At 52.8% G+C, this 12935-nt stretch overlaps 1 protein-coding gene across 4 annotated transcripts in view; it reads right to left on the bottom strand.

Annotated features, from left to right (window-relative positions):
* Nucleotides 1-7415: 7415 nt before the first annotated feature.
* CCDC88C (coiled-coil domain containing 88C) overlaps nucleotides 7416-12935 on the bottom strand; it is a 95875-nt gene continuing 90355 nt past the window's right edge. For all 4 annotated transcript variants that reach the window (XM_063948585.1, XM_063948584.1, XM_063948587.1 and 1 more), the window contains one exon: nucleotides 7416-12287. In XM_063948585.1, coding sequence (XP_063804655.1) covers nucleotides 11394-12287 — 894 coding nt within the window. In that variant the 3' untranslated portion in view covers nucleotides 7416-11393. The remainder of the gene's footprint in view (nucleotides 12288-12935) is intronic.

The raw sequence follows: 12935 nt of genomic DNA, 5'->3' as shown, positions 1-12935 counted from the left end.
AACGCCCCTACAAGCCCTTCCCCTGGTGTACAGCCGTGCGTATGAGTGTGTGAGGACTGAGATGCACAAACGCCCCTACAAGCCCTTCCCCTGGTGTACAGCCGTGCATCTGAGTGTGCAAGGACAGACGCCCAAATGCCCCTACAAGCCCTTCCCCTGGTGTACAGCCGTGTGTCTGAGTGTGCAAGGACAGAGACGCGCAAATGCTGCTACAAGCCCTTCCCCTGGTGTACAGCCGTGCGTCTGAGTGTGCAAGGACAGAGACGCCCAAATGCCGCTACAAGCCCTTCCCCTGGTGTACAGCCGTGCGTCTGAGTATGCAAGGACAGAGACGCCCAAATGCCGCTACAAGTCCTTCCCCTGGTGTACAGCCGTGCGTCTGAGTGTGCAAGGACAGAGACGCCCAAATGCCGCTACAAGCCCTTCCCCTGGTGTACAGCCGTGCGTCTGAGTATGCAAGGACAGAGACGCCCAAATGCCGCTACAAGTCCTTCCCCTGGTGTACAGCCGTGCGTCTGAGTGTGCAAGGACAGAGATGCGCAAATGCCGCTACAAGCCCTTCCCCTGGTGTACAGCCGTGCATCTGAGTGTGTGAAGACTGAGACGCACAAACGCCCCTACAAGCCCTTCCCCTGGTGTACAGCCGTGCGTCTGAGTGTGCAAGGACTGAGATGCACAAACGCTCCTACAAGCCCTTCCCCTGGTATACAGCCGTGCGTCTGAGTGTGCAAGGACAGAGACGCCCAAATGCCGCTACAAGCCCTTCCCCTGGTGTACAGCCGTGTGTCTGAGTGTGCAAGGACTGAGACGCACAAACGCCCCTACAAGCCCTTCCCCTGGTGTACAGCCGTGCGTATGAGTGTGTGAGGACTGAGATGCACAAACGCCCCTACAAGCCCTTCCCCTGGTGTACAGCCGTGCGTCTGAGTGTGCAAGGACAGAGACGCGCAAATGCGGCTACAAGCCCTTCCCCTGGTGTACAGCCGTGCGTCTGAGTGTGCAAGGACTGAGACCTTTCCCTGGGTTTGGGTGCTACCATCGCACCCTGTATCATGACGCTCATTACCCTCCTCTTACATCTCCCGCATCTCCTACCAGCCGCCTCTGTCTCGTTATTATTGTATGGTTCCTTGTGTGCTGATAGTTTGGCAGAAGTAAATCTGCTGCAGCCGGTGACGAGGTTGGATATAAATCAGCGTGAGCAGAGGGCGCGGCTCCTGGGATGTGCTAAAGCTGCAGCCTGAATCACAGAGGTTTTTTTGGGGTCTGTCAGTTCCAAAGTATAAAGTTCTCACCAGATATGGATTTTATTTTGGTCAGGAAAAGGACATTGTGATGTGTGTATAATGTATATGTCAGGCTGCGCGCAGTGCTGAGCATCTGGTCTTGCGCTGTGTATATGTGTACAGGTATGTGGATGGCAGACGGTGCTATTGGAGGATGAAGTGTCTGATCCCAGCACTGGAGAGCGGCTGCAGGAAGAGGAGAGGTTTCCCCAGCGGGACACATCGGTGGCCGGCGCAGGGAGAGTATCTTCTCCCAGTACCTGGTAAGCGGAATCAGACGTTGAAATCTGCCACCGACCTGGCAGCCAATAGAAAACGGCGACTGTGAGATCTTGAATTTGGCAATGTCCACGAGCCAATCTTAGCAGCCAAGAAGAGACAGCTGCGGCTCGCCAATCATGGCTCACTGCGTCATAGCTCCACCCATTCTTGGCATCTGACACCGGGGGTCCAGTTTGCCAAACTTACATAACCCTCTTCCCTCACGTGGTGAGCCGTCTGTACCCCCCCCCCCCCTCCCGCAACCAGTGCCTGTGTTGGGAACCTTTTTTCCACTAAGGGCCATTTGGATATTTATAAAATCCTTTGGGGGCCATACAAAAATTATCAACTTCAAAATTAACCTACCCCCAGTAGATATGCCCCCAGTCAGTTGTTATGCCCCCAGGTAGCGCCACTTATACACACACACACACACACACACACACACACACACACACACTAAAAGAAAAGAAAAAAAAAGCACAATACTTCTGTTAGGGTTCGGCTGTAGGGGGAGGTTAGGAGTAAGCCGCGGAGGTGGGAGGTTAGGGTTAGGCTGTAGGGGGAGGTTAGGAGTAAGCCGCGGAGGTGGGAGGTTAGGGTTAGGCTGTAAGAGGAGGTTAGGAGTAAGTCGCGGAGGTGGGAGGTTAGGGTTAGGCTGTAGGGGGAGGTTAGGAGTAAGCCGCGGAGGTTAGGCTGTAGGGGGAGGTTAGGAGTAAGTTGCGGAGGTGGGAGGTTAGGGTTAGGCTGTAGGGGGAGGTTAGGAGTAAGTCGCGGAGGTGGGAGGTTAGGCTGTAGGGGGAGGTTAGGAGTAAGCTGCGGAGGTGGGAGGTTAGGGTTAGGCTGTATAGGGAGGAGGTTAGGGTTAGGCACTAGGGGTAGGGTTAGGGATAGTGGAGAAGTAAATACCTGAATGCCGGAGGGATGGTCATATGATCGCCGGGACCCGGAAGACACCACTAGAGTAGTCGGGAGCAGGTAAGTCACCGCTGGCCCACCAGGACCAAATGTTAACATTCTAACATGTTATTTGATCACTGTCTACATTATGACTTTTAACATAGTCAACGGTGACACTCTGACTGTCGACATTTCATATTGGCGTTGGTTGGGAGAAGTCCAGCATGCAGTGTCCACCACAAGGGCTCCGCAGCATGCAGTGTCCACCACAAGGGCTCCGCAGCATCTTACATAGGACAGGAACAGCGCGAGAAGGTGACCTGCAGGACAGAGCATTGCAGGACGTGGTTTATAGCTGCACCAGCCGTCGCAGTACCCACATAGCAGCAGGGTGGCAAACACCAAGGGATAGGTGCCATTGTAGGCAGTGTGGAGATGATGGTACAAGTGAGGGAAGGAAAAGCACATAGGGGAAGAGGGCCCTGCTCGTGAGAGCTTATAGTCTCTGCTCTCTAGTTTACGGAGTCTGTGTGCAGGGGGACGGGGTGTGCAGGAGGCTCTCAGTATAGTTTCCTCTTGCCCAGTTGCTTGTAGCTATGAGGGCCGACGGCTGCAGATTGTGAAACGTACACGGTATCTGCCGGCTGCACTGTAGCAGCTGCAATCTATCACTGCACACAGCCGTCCATTACTACCCCCATCGCACCTACAGCATACTCCGGTATGTACCACATTGCTCATACAGGCTCCCCTGATAACAAAACGTCCACGGAATGATAACATTTCCCTGCGTCTGTCCGGTCAGCAGCGAGAACCTGTGTCTAACCTCCATACCGGCCCTACATCACCTCATCTCAAGCACGTCATCCGTCACCGGTTATAACGAATGTGACGGAGCAGCAGGAAGAGGCTGCAGGCGAGGGAGAGCCAGAGCAGGACAACAGATCTCTCTACACTGTCACTACTGTCCTATCACCGGCGATCAGCAAACAAACGCCAGGATCGTGACCGCCAGAATGCTGGCAGGGGGCGAGCACAACGAAGACCCTTGCGGGCTCGCCACAGGTTCTACTCCCACTCTATGGGTATCATGGACACCCACGAGTGGGAACAGTTCCTGTAAGTTAGCATTCCAGTTGTCGATATTTCAAGCTTCGTTATCCTGACCACAGGCAACGCGACTATATCCCCCATCACCCACTGACCGCCGGCAACGTGACTATATCCCCCATCACCCACTGACCGCCGGCAACGCGACTATATCCCCCATCACCCACTGACCGCCGGCAACGCGACTATATCCCCCATCACCCACTGACCGCCGGCAACGTGACTATATCACCCACTGACCGCCGGCAACGTGACTATATCCCCCATCACCCACTGACCGCCGGCAACGCGACTATATCCCCCATCACCCACTGACCGCCGGCAACGCGACTATATCCCCCATCACCCACTGACCGCCGGCAACGCGACTATATCCCCCATCACCCACTGACCGCCGGCAACGCGACTATCCCCCATCACCCACTGACCGCCGGCAACGCGACTATATCCCCCATCACCCACTGACCGCCGGCAACGCGACTATATCCCCCATCACCCACTGACCGCCGGCAACGCGACTATATCCTCCATCACCCACTGACCGCCGGCAACGCGACTATATCCCCCATCACCCACTGACCACCGGCAACGCGACTATATCCCCCATCACCCACTGACCACCGGCAACGCGACTATATCCCCCATCACCCACTGACCGCCGGCAACGCGACTATATCACCCACTGACCGCCGGCAACGCGACTATATCACCCACTGACCGCCGGCAACGTGACTATATCCCCCATCACCCACTGACCGCCGGCAATGCGACTATATCCCCCATCACCCACTGACCGCCGGCAACGCGACTATATCCCCCATCACCCACTGACCGCCGGCAACGCGACTATATCCCCCATCACCCACTGACCGCCGGCAACGCGACTATATCCCCCATCACCCACTGACCGCCGGCAACGTGACTATATCACCCACTGACCGCCGGCAACGTGACTATATCCCCCATCACCCACTGACCGCCGGCAACGTGACTATATCCCCCATCACCCACTGACCGCCGGCAACGTGACTATATCCCCCATCACCCACTGACCGCCGGCAACGTGACTATATCACCCACTGACCGCCGGCAACGTGACTATATCCCCCATCACCCACTGACCGCCGGCAACGTGACTATATCCCCCATCACCCACTGACCGCCGGCAACGCGACTATATCCCCCATCACCCACTGACCGCCGGCAACGCGACTATATCCCCCATCACCCACTGACCGCCGGCAACGCGACTATATCCCCCATCACCCACTGACCGCCGGCAACGCGACTATATCCCCCATCACCCACTGACCGCCGGCAACGCGACTATCCCCCATCACCCACTGACCGCCGGCAACGCGACTATATCCCCCATCACCCACTGACCGCCGGCAACGTGACTATATCACCCACTGACCGCTGGCAACGTGACTATATTCCCCATCACCCACTGACCGCCGGCAACGCGACTATATCCCCCATCACCCACTGACCGCCGGCAACGCGACTATATCCCCCATCGCCCACTGACCGCCGGCAACGCGGCTATATCCCCCATCACCCACTGACCGCCGGCAACGTGACTATATCCCCCATCACCCACTGACCGCTGGCAACGCGACTATATCCCCCATCACCCACTGACCGCCGGCAACGTGACTATATCACCCATCACCCACTGACCGCCGGCAACGTGACTATATCACCCACTGACCGCCGGCAACGTGACTATATCCCCCATCACCCACTGACCGCCGGCAACGTGACTATATCCCCCATCACCCACTGACCGCCGGCAACGCGACTATATCCCCCATCACCCACTGACCGCCGGCAACGCGACTATATCCCCCATCACCCACTGACCGCCGGCAACGCGACTATATCCCCCATCACCCACTGACCGCCGGCAACGTGACGAGCACAACGAAGACCCTTGCGGGCTCGCCACAGGTTCTACTCCCACTCTATGGGTATCATGGACACCCACGAGTGGGAACAGTTCCTGTAAGTTAGCATTCCAGTTGTCGATATTTCAAGCTTCGTTATCCTGACCACAGGCAACGCGACTATATCCCCCATCACCCACTGACCGCCGGCAACGTGACTATATCCCCCATCACCCACTGACCGCCGGCAACGCGACTATATCCCCCATCACCCACTGACCGCCGGCAACGCGACTATATCCCCCATCACCCACTGACCGCCGGCAACGTGACTATATCCCCCATCACCCACTGACCGCCGGCAACGTGACTATATCCCCCACTGACCGCCGGCAACGCAACTATATCCCCCATCACCCACTGACCGCCGGCAACATGACTATATCCTCCATCACCCACTGACCGCCGGCAACGTGACTATATCCCCCATCACCCACTGACCGCCGGCAACATGACTATATCCTCCATCACCCACTGACCGCCGGCAACGTGACTATATCCCCCATCACCCACTGACCGCCGGCAACGTGACTATATCCCCCATCACCCACTGATACCTATTTGCCAGCTGTCTGCAGCCTTTTGTGCTATTGGGGTCCATCTAATGCCCAGACGCCACTGTCAGCCACGTCATTACCCTCTAGTGCCAGCCACACTGCCCAGACGCCACTGTCAGCCACGTCATTACCCTCTAGTGCCAGCCACACCGCCCAGATGCCACTGTCAGCCACGTCATTAGCCTCTAGTGCTAGCCACACTGCCCAGACGCCACTGTTAGCCACGTCATTACCCACTAGTGCCAGCCACACTGCCCAGACACTACTGTCAGCCATGTCATTACCCTCTAGTGTCAGCCACACTGCCCAGACACTACTGTCAGCCACGTCATTACCCTCTAGTGTCAGCCACACTGCCCAGACGCCACTGTCAGCCATGTCATTACTCTAGTGCCAGCCACACTGCCCAGATGCCACTGTCAGCCATGTCATTACTCTAGTGCCAGCCACACCGCCCAGACGCCACTGTCAGCCACGTCATTACCCTCTAGTGCCAGCCACACTGCCCAGATGCCACTGTCAGCCACGTCATTACCCTCTAGTGCCAGCCACACTGCCCAGACGCCACTGTCAGCCACGCCATTACCCTCTAGTGCCAGCTACACTGCCCAGACACCACTGTCAGCCATGTCATTACCCTCTAGTGTCAGCCACACTGCCCAGACGCCACTGTCAGCCACGTCATTACCCTCTAGTGCCAGCCACACTGCCCAGACGCCACTGTCAGCCACGTCATTACCCTCTAGTGCCAGCCACCCTGTCAATGCTTCATCACAGTAGCCGGTGACCCCATTACCCACAGTACAAATATGTCTGAAGCACACATGAATAAGGCGCAGTAGATAACTGGACCGTTCTGTGTGTTCATCTCTCCAGGGAACAATGCACCTATGTATTGCTAGTAATACTTCCTGCTTGTGCAGAGTATACTGTAGTAATGATGGTTGATAATAACAGTGCTGCGCAGACAGTGACTGTTTATTTCCGCACTCTAATCATCATGGCAGCTGTATTATTTATGCAGAGTATTACATAACGTCCTTCCCTGTATGCTGGCTCAGCGCCTGTGTATTGTAAGAAGCCGAGACCTGACCTAAGGGTGATGTAACGGGGCTCTGCTGCCCTGATACCCCGGAGCTGGGCAGATTTACATCAGCCGCTGTCTGACGCTGCTATCCATTCATATATACACGCATTGCAGGAGGAAGCATGGATGTTGCCTTTCTGCCACAAGCGTCAGATTAATGAATAATGCTCTTCCCAAAGCATCGGCTATTAATACAAACTGAGCCGACCTCATCATTACATCATCAGTGCGAGTGACATCTCCAATAATTCCCTACAGGCAGGGGAGCAGAGGAAAACACCTTTATTTCATATACAGTAGGTACAGTGCAGACCAGGGTTACAGTATATAGATCTGACATGTCACATATAGGACGACGAGCTGGCTGACCGAATATACCAGGAATAAACGCTGCAAGTGAACATCCATGGCCGGCACGATGAAACACAGTGCCCTGTATGTGCCAGATAACCCTACCAGTGGGGGTAGCACCGTATGAGCCCAACCCGCCCTGGGCTGGGTCAGTGAGCAGGTATTGTCTGCAAATTAATTTCATTACAACCACTATTTACAAAGCAATGCTGTACAATGCAATCATTTACATCCTATGTACAAATCCAGTTGCACAAGACTATTGAGCGTTCCTGTCTCCTCCGGCTGCGGGCTTGCCCCGACTGGCCGGAGGGCTGCAGTGTCAGTAGTATTACACATCGGACGCAGCAGGGTGACTGGCGGCATTCTGACAAATGCTGCTTCAGCCCAGACAGCCGCTGCTCCCACAGTGATGGCAACCCTTATAAGATTTCAGATTTCTCTGGTCACCGTTCAGGAGGAGATTAACGTCTCTCGCCTTGCAAAGCGAATGTCATAAACAGCAAGGTACGGAGCAGAGAGAGTACCATCCAGCCACGTCTGTCCCCTGTGGGCATTTCACACTGAGAACCAGCCAGCTGGTGGCATTACCCAGCCCATGGCTACCAGGCCCTGTAACAGAGGATAGTGAGGCCATAACTGAGAGAGCAGCGACTGCACTTTACTAAGGTTACCACTTAGGAATATAAAACCTTGTATGTTAGAGACATCATATTTGCCCGTGTCAGATAACAGGAGCCCTCTACCGCAGGGTATCTAACCACCTGCGTTACAATATACACAATCTGTACGGAGAAGAGGCCACGCTGTATTAGTGTAAATGCATTCATTGAATGATAAATGGATTGGGTACACCAGGATCTTACTGATCCTTACCTTATCTAAATGTTTAATCCACAAGAGCAAATTATCGTATTTCCTATAGAACCACGAGCTCCAACCTCCTCACCAGCGAAGGCGGCAGCACACTTTAAGTACCAGACCATCTATCTTCCTATAGGTCTCTTGTAGGCATAACCCTTCTGCACAACACAAGTCACAGCAAGAGTTACCGTGCAGCCTGTCGCCTTACTATAAGGATTGATGGACAGGCCTGCAATGACTCCTACTGCAGAGACTAGCCTTTGTGGTGACCGTCTTGTGAAAATGTCGCCACTGTCTGCAAATCCATAAAAAAAAAAAATTATAAAATAAATCTTGCAGTCACCGGCAATGTGCTATAAATCGCAAATATTCAGTAGTCAAGCAGTTCAATAAATTAAACAATAGAATATTAATTTTTCTTTTACAATAATCTATGTGCAACATCATTCTGTAGCTGTATTATTAATCTTCATATCTCAGTGTTCTCATATATCATGCTCCGTGTTTCTCTTCCCCTCTGCAGCAAGAAGTGCACAGAGATTAGACGCGTGGAGATGATTAGTGGAGGATGAACATAGGGGGCCAGAGACAGAACCAGGGGTGTAAGGGTGTCTGGGGTTCAGAGGCAAAGAAAGTGTGGCTGTTTTTGGAATGAAGTTGGAGGCACCATAACTGTAATGCTCGTATATAAAGTACGTAACTGGCATAGGGGCCGATTCAGACCTGATCGATAGGCTGCGTTTTTACACAGCGGGCGATCAGACCCAAACTGTGCTTGCATATGCACCGCAATAAGGAGGCGCGTCGCACGGCTGTAAAGCGGATCGCCGGTCAGCGACTGGTTTATGCGAAGGATCCATTCGCACTGGTGATCGTAAGGAGATTGACAGGAAGAAGGAGTTTGTGGGTGGCAACTGATCGTTTTCTGGGAGTGTCTGGAAAAACGCAGGTGTGTCCAATCGCTGGAAGGGAGGTTGTCTGACATCAAATCCAGCCCTGAACAGGCTGATGTGATCGCAGCGGCTGAGTAAGTCCTGGGCTGCGCAGAGACTGCACAAAATCAGTTTACGCAGCTCTGCTACACATGCGTTCGCACACTTGCACAGCAAAAATACACTCCCTCTGTAGGCGGCGACTATCTGATCGCAGGACTGCAAAAATCAGGTCTGAATTACCTCCATAGTCAGCTGCTGCATACAGTAACATAACTAACACATATATACAGTACGTAACTGGCGTAGGCAGCTCCTGCATCCAGTAACATAGCTGTAACACATATATACAGTACGTTACTGGCATAGGCAGCTCCTGCATACAGTAACATAGCTGTAACACATATATACAGTACGTAACTGGTGTAGGCAGCTCCTGCATACAGTAACATAGCTGTAACACATATATACAGTACGTAACTGGCGTAGGCAGCTGCTGCATCCAGTAACATAGCTGTAACACATATATACAGTACGTAACTGGCGTAGGCAGCTGCTGCATCCAGTAACATAGCTGTAACACATATATACAGTACGTAACTGGCGTAGGCAGCTGCTGCATCCAGTAACATAGCTGTAACACATATATACAGTACGTAACTGGCGTAGGCAGCTCCTGCATCCAGTAACATAGCTGTAACACATATATACAGTACGTTACTGGAATAGGCAGCTCCTGCATACAGTAACATAGCTGTAACACATATATACAGTACGTAACTGGCATAGGCAGCTCCTGCATACAGTTACATAGCTGTAACACATATATACAGTACGTTACTGGCATAGGCAGCTCCTGCATACAGTAACATAGCTGTAACACATATATACAGTACGTAACTGGCGTAGGCAGCTGCTGCATCCAGTAACATAGCTGTAACACATATATACAGTACGTAACTGGCGTAGGCAGCTGCTGCATCCAGTAACATAGCTGTAACACATATATACAGTACGTAACTGGCGTAGGCAGCTGCTGCATCCAGTAACATAGCTGTAACACATATATACAGTACGTAACTGGCGTAGGCAGCTGCTGCATCCAGTAACATGGCTGTAACACATATATACAGTACGTAACTGGCGTAGGCAGCTGCTGCATACAGTAATAGTGTTACAGTGCATTACATTAATGCAGAAGCTGACGGACCTGTGCAGTGTTAGTGATGAGTCTTCCTGCAATGGGGGCAGCAAGAGTTTAAGCACCAGGCAGAGATCAGCAGCAAGCACAGATTTACTGTACAAAAGACATTTTTGGCATTAAGCATATTACACGAAGACCATTAACCCATTATTCTACCCCTGCCTGTGCAAGCCTGGACAGAACATGCTCTGCTGCTCTGCTTCTCAGTAGCAGTTGTGCAGATGCATGGTGCAGCCTGCTGTAACCTCAGTACTAAAGGAAAACACAAACACATCGCATGGCCGTTCCTGTGGAGGCACCGGCGGTTCCAGTAACTCTGTTCCTGGTGCAGGTTCTCAGTAGCAGTTGTGCAGATGCATGGTGCAGCCTGCTGTAACCTCAGTACTAAAGGAAAACACAAACACATCGCATGGCCGTTCCTGTGGAGGCACCGGCGGTTCCAGTAACTCTGTTCCTGGTGCAGCTTCTCAGTAGCAGTTGTGCAGATGCATGGTGCAGCCTGCTGTAACCTCAGTACTAAAGGAAAACACAAACACATCGCATGGCCGTTCCTGTGGAGGCACCGGCGGTTCCAGTAACTCTGTTCCTGGTGCAGCTTCTCAGTAGCAGTTGTGCAGATGGATGGTGCAGCCTGCGGTAACCTCAGTACTAAAGGAGACACAAACTCATTGCATGGTCGTCTCTGTGGAGGCACCGGCGGTTCCAGTAACTCTGTTCCTGGTGCAGGTGATAATGCAGATAGTAGATACACGGGCACCTTATGAAAACTTGAATCTGATTAAATGAAACACGTAAATAATTTGTGCTGAAGATTCCATTTCAGGAGAGTGCTAAAGATGTAATTTCTGTAATAAGATCAGACAGGAAGCTTGTCCGCCATGTATTCTGCTGATCACACGCAGCCGTACTCGTACCAGACAGTCTGTGGGTCTGCATTGGGATCTGGGGACGCAGGGGTACTTTTGGGAGACAATTCTTTGTTGGGGTCGTCTTCGGCGTTTGGCTGAGGCAGGCAATCGGAAGGGGGGCTCCGCAGCTTAGACGTTACAGCAGCCGTCTGACCTTCCACTTCTGGGATGATGGGTATCTGTCTGACTGGTGAGATCATGGCCACTTCTCCAAAGCGAGAGACGGGCCTGGGTTTAGCCCTGCCGGCAGGGTGGGGAGATATATATGGCTGCTGCAGGCTGCTAGATGACAGGGCTGCTTGTAGTGTCCTATCGTCTTTGGGGATGGCCAAAGACAGGCGGCGTGAATCTAGAGATTGGCAGCGCAGATCCTCACCTCTCTGTGGGGTGGGCATTCTCGCTGATTGGGGTCTGTCCCTTGGGGAGCCGGCTGGTGTCGATGTTCTCAGCACAGGAGTCTCTATGTCTGGCTTCTCCACCTTGCTCATATCTGGACCATTGGCCTTCAGGAGGTCGGCGGTGGCCAAGCTAAAAGACCTGCTGAGGGAGTTCGCCCTGCTGCACACGGACCCCGGCTGCTGGGGCTCAGGGGTTTGTTTGGACGCCGGGACCGATGGCTGCACTTGTGGTCGTCTAAGTGAAGTAGATGGGTTACCTGCGGCAGGCTCCAGCTGTCGCAGGCTGGGCTTAACACACTGGCCTGGCTTACCCGCCCTGCCACCCGCTGCATCGCCTGCGACTGACGGGCTCACGTAGCTTGTTGGCATGGCTAGGCAGTCTCTGTAACTGGGCTGGACCAATGGGCTTCCAAAGTCAGGAGGGTCGGAGGTCTTCTTAAAATAATCACCTAGCACGTCGTCCCGGCTGCCTGATGCTTCCTAGGAAACGGAGAGATGGATAAATTACTGGACATCCGCAATAAAAAATAAAAAAATGTGTAGATTTACCTCCTCTCTGACCATAACCAGCGCTCGCACTTCTGATAGTATTGGGAAAATCCGGGGGATAAAGAGCATGGGGAACCCCTAATATTCCCATCACCAGCCAGGAATAGTGGAACCACAGAGGAGAGACCCCACCACGACTCCAACAGGTTTAGGCCGGTCAGCACCGGGGTAGTTGAGGCCAGTTACAGCCAGCCCTAATGCCCTAATGCCCCAGTGTCTTCTCCGTATCCTCAGGGCTTCGGGTATGGAGGAAATGTGTAAATAATAATAATAATAATAATAATAATAATAATAATAATAAGGATTATTGGTCACAGCACACTGGCACTTGATGAACCACAAGTGTCAGCATACTGGGGTTTTCTTTTTTTTTGCGGGCCACATTCTGCTCATGATACCAGACCATGGGGGCCCATTTATCAACGAGTGATACATTTCATTGTCAATGGTAAAGTTTGTTGCGTACAGATGGAGCCTCGCTCATCTAGCCTCCTCTGCTGCACCCAGGCGCACCATGGTTTATTAGCATAAGCCTTTCATCTATTGTTCTCAGCTGCAATACAATACAGAGAGAACAAT

This window comes from Pseudophryne corroboree, chromosome 12 (genome assembly GCF_028390025.1).
Source record: "Pseudophryne corroboree isolate aPseCor3 chromosome 12, aPseCor3.hap2, whole genome shotgun sequence".
NCBI lineage: Eukaryota > Metazoa > Chordata > Amphibia > Anura > Myobatrachidae > Pseudophryne > Pseudophryne corroboree.
Note: the sequence above shows the minus strand (reverse complement) of the source record. Positions and strands in the feature narration are given on the sequence as shown.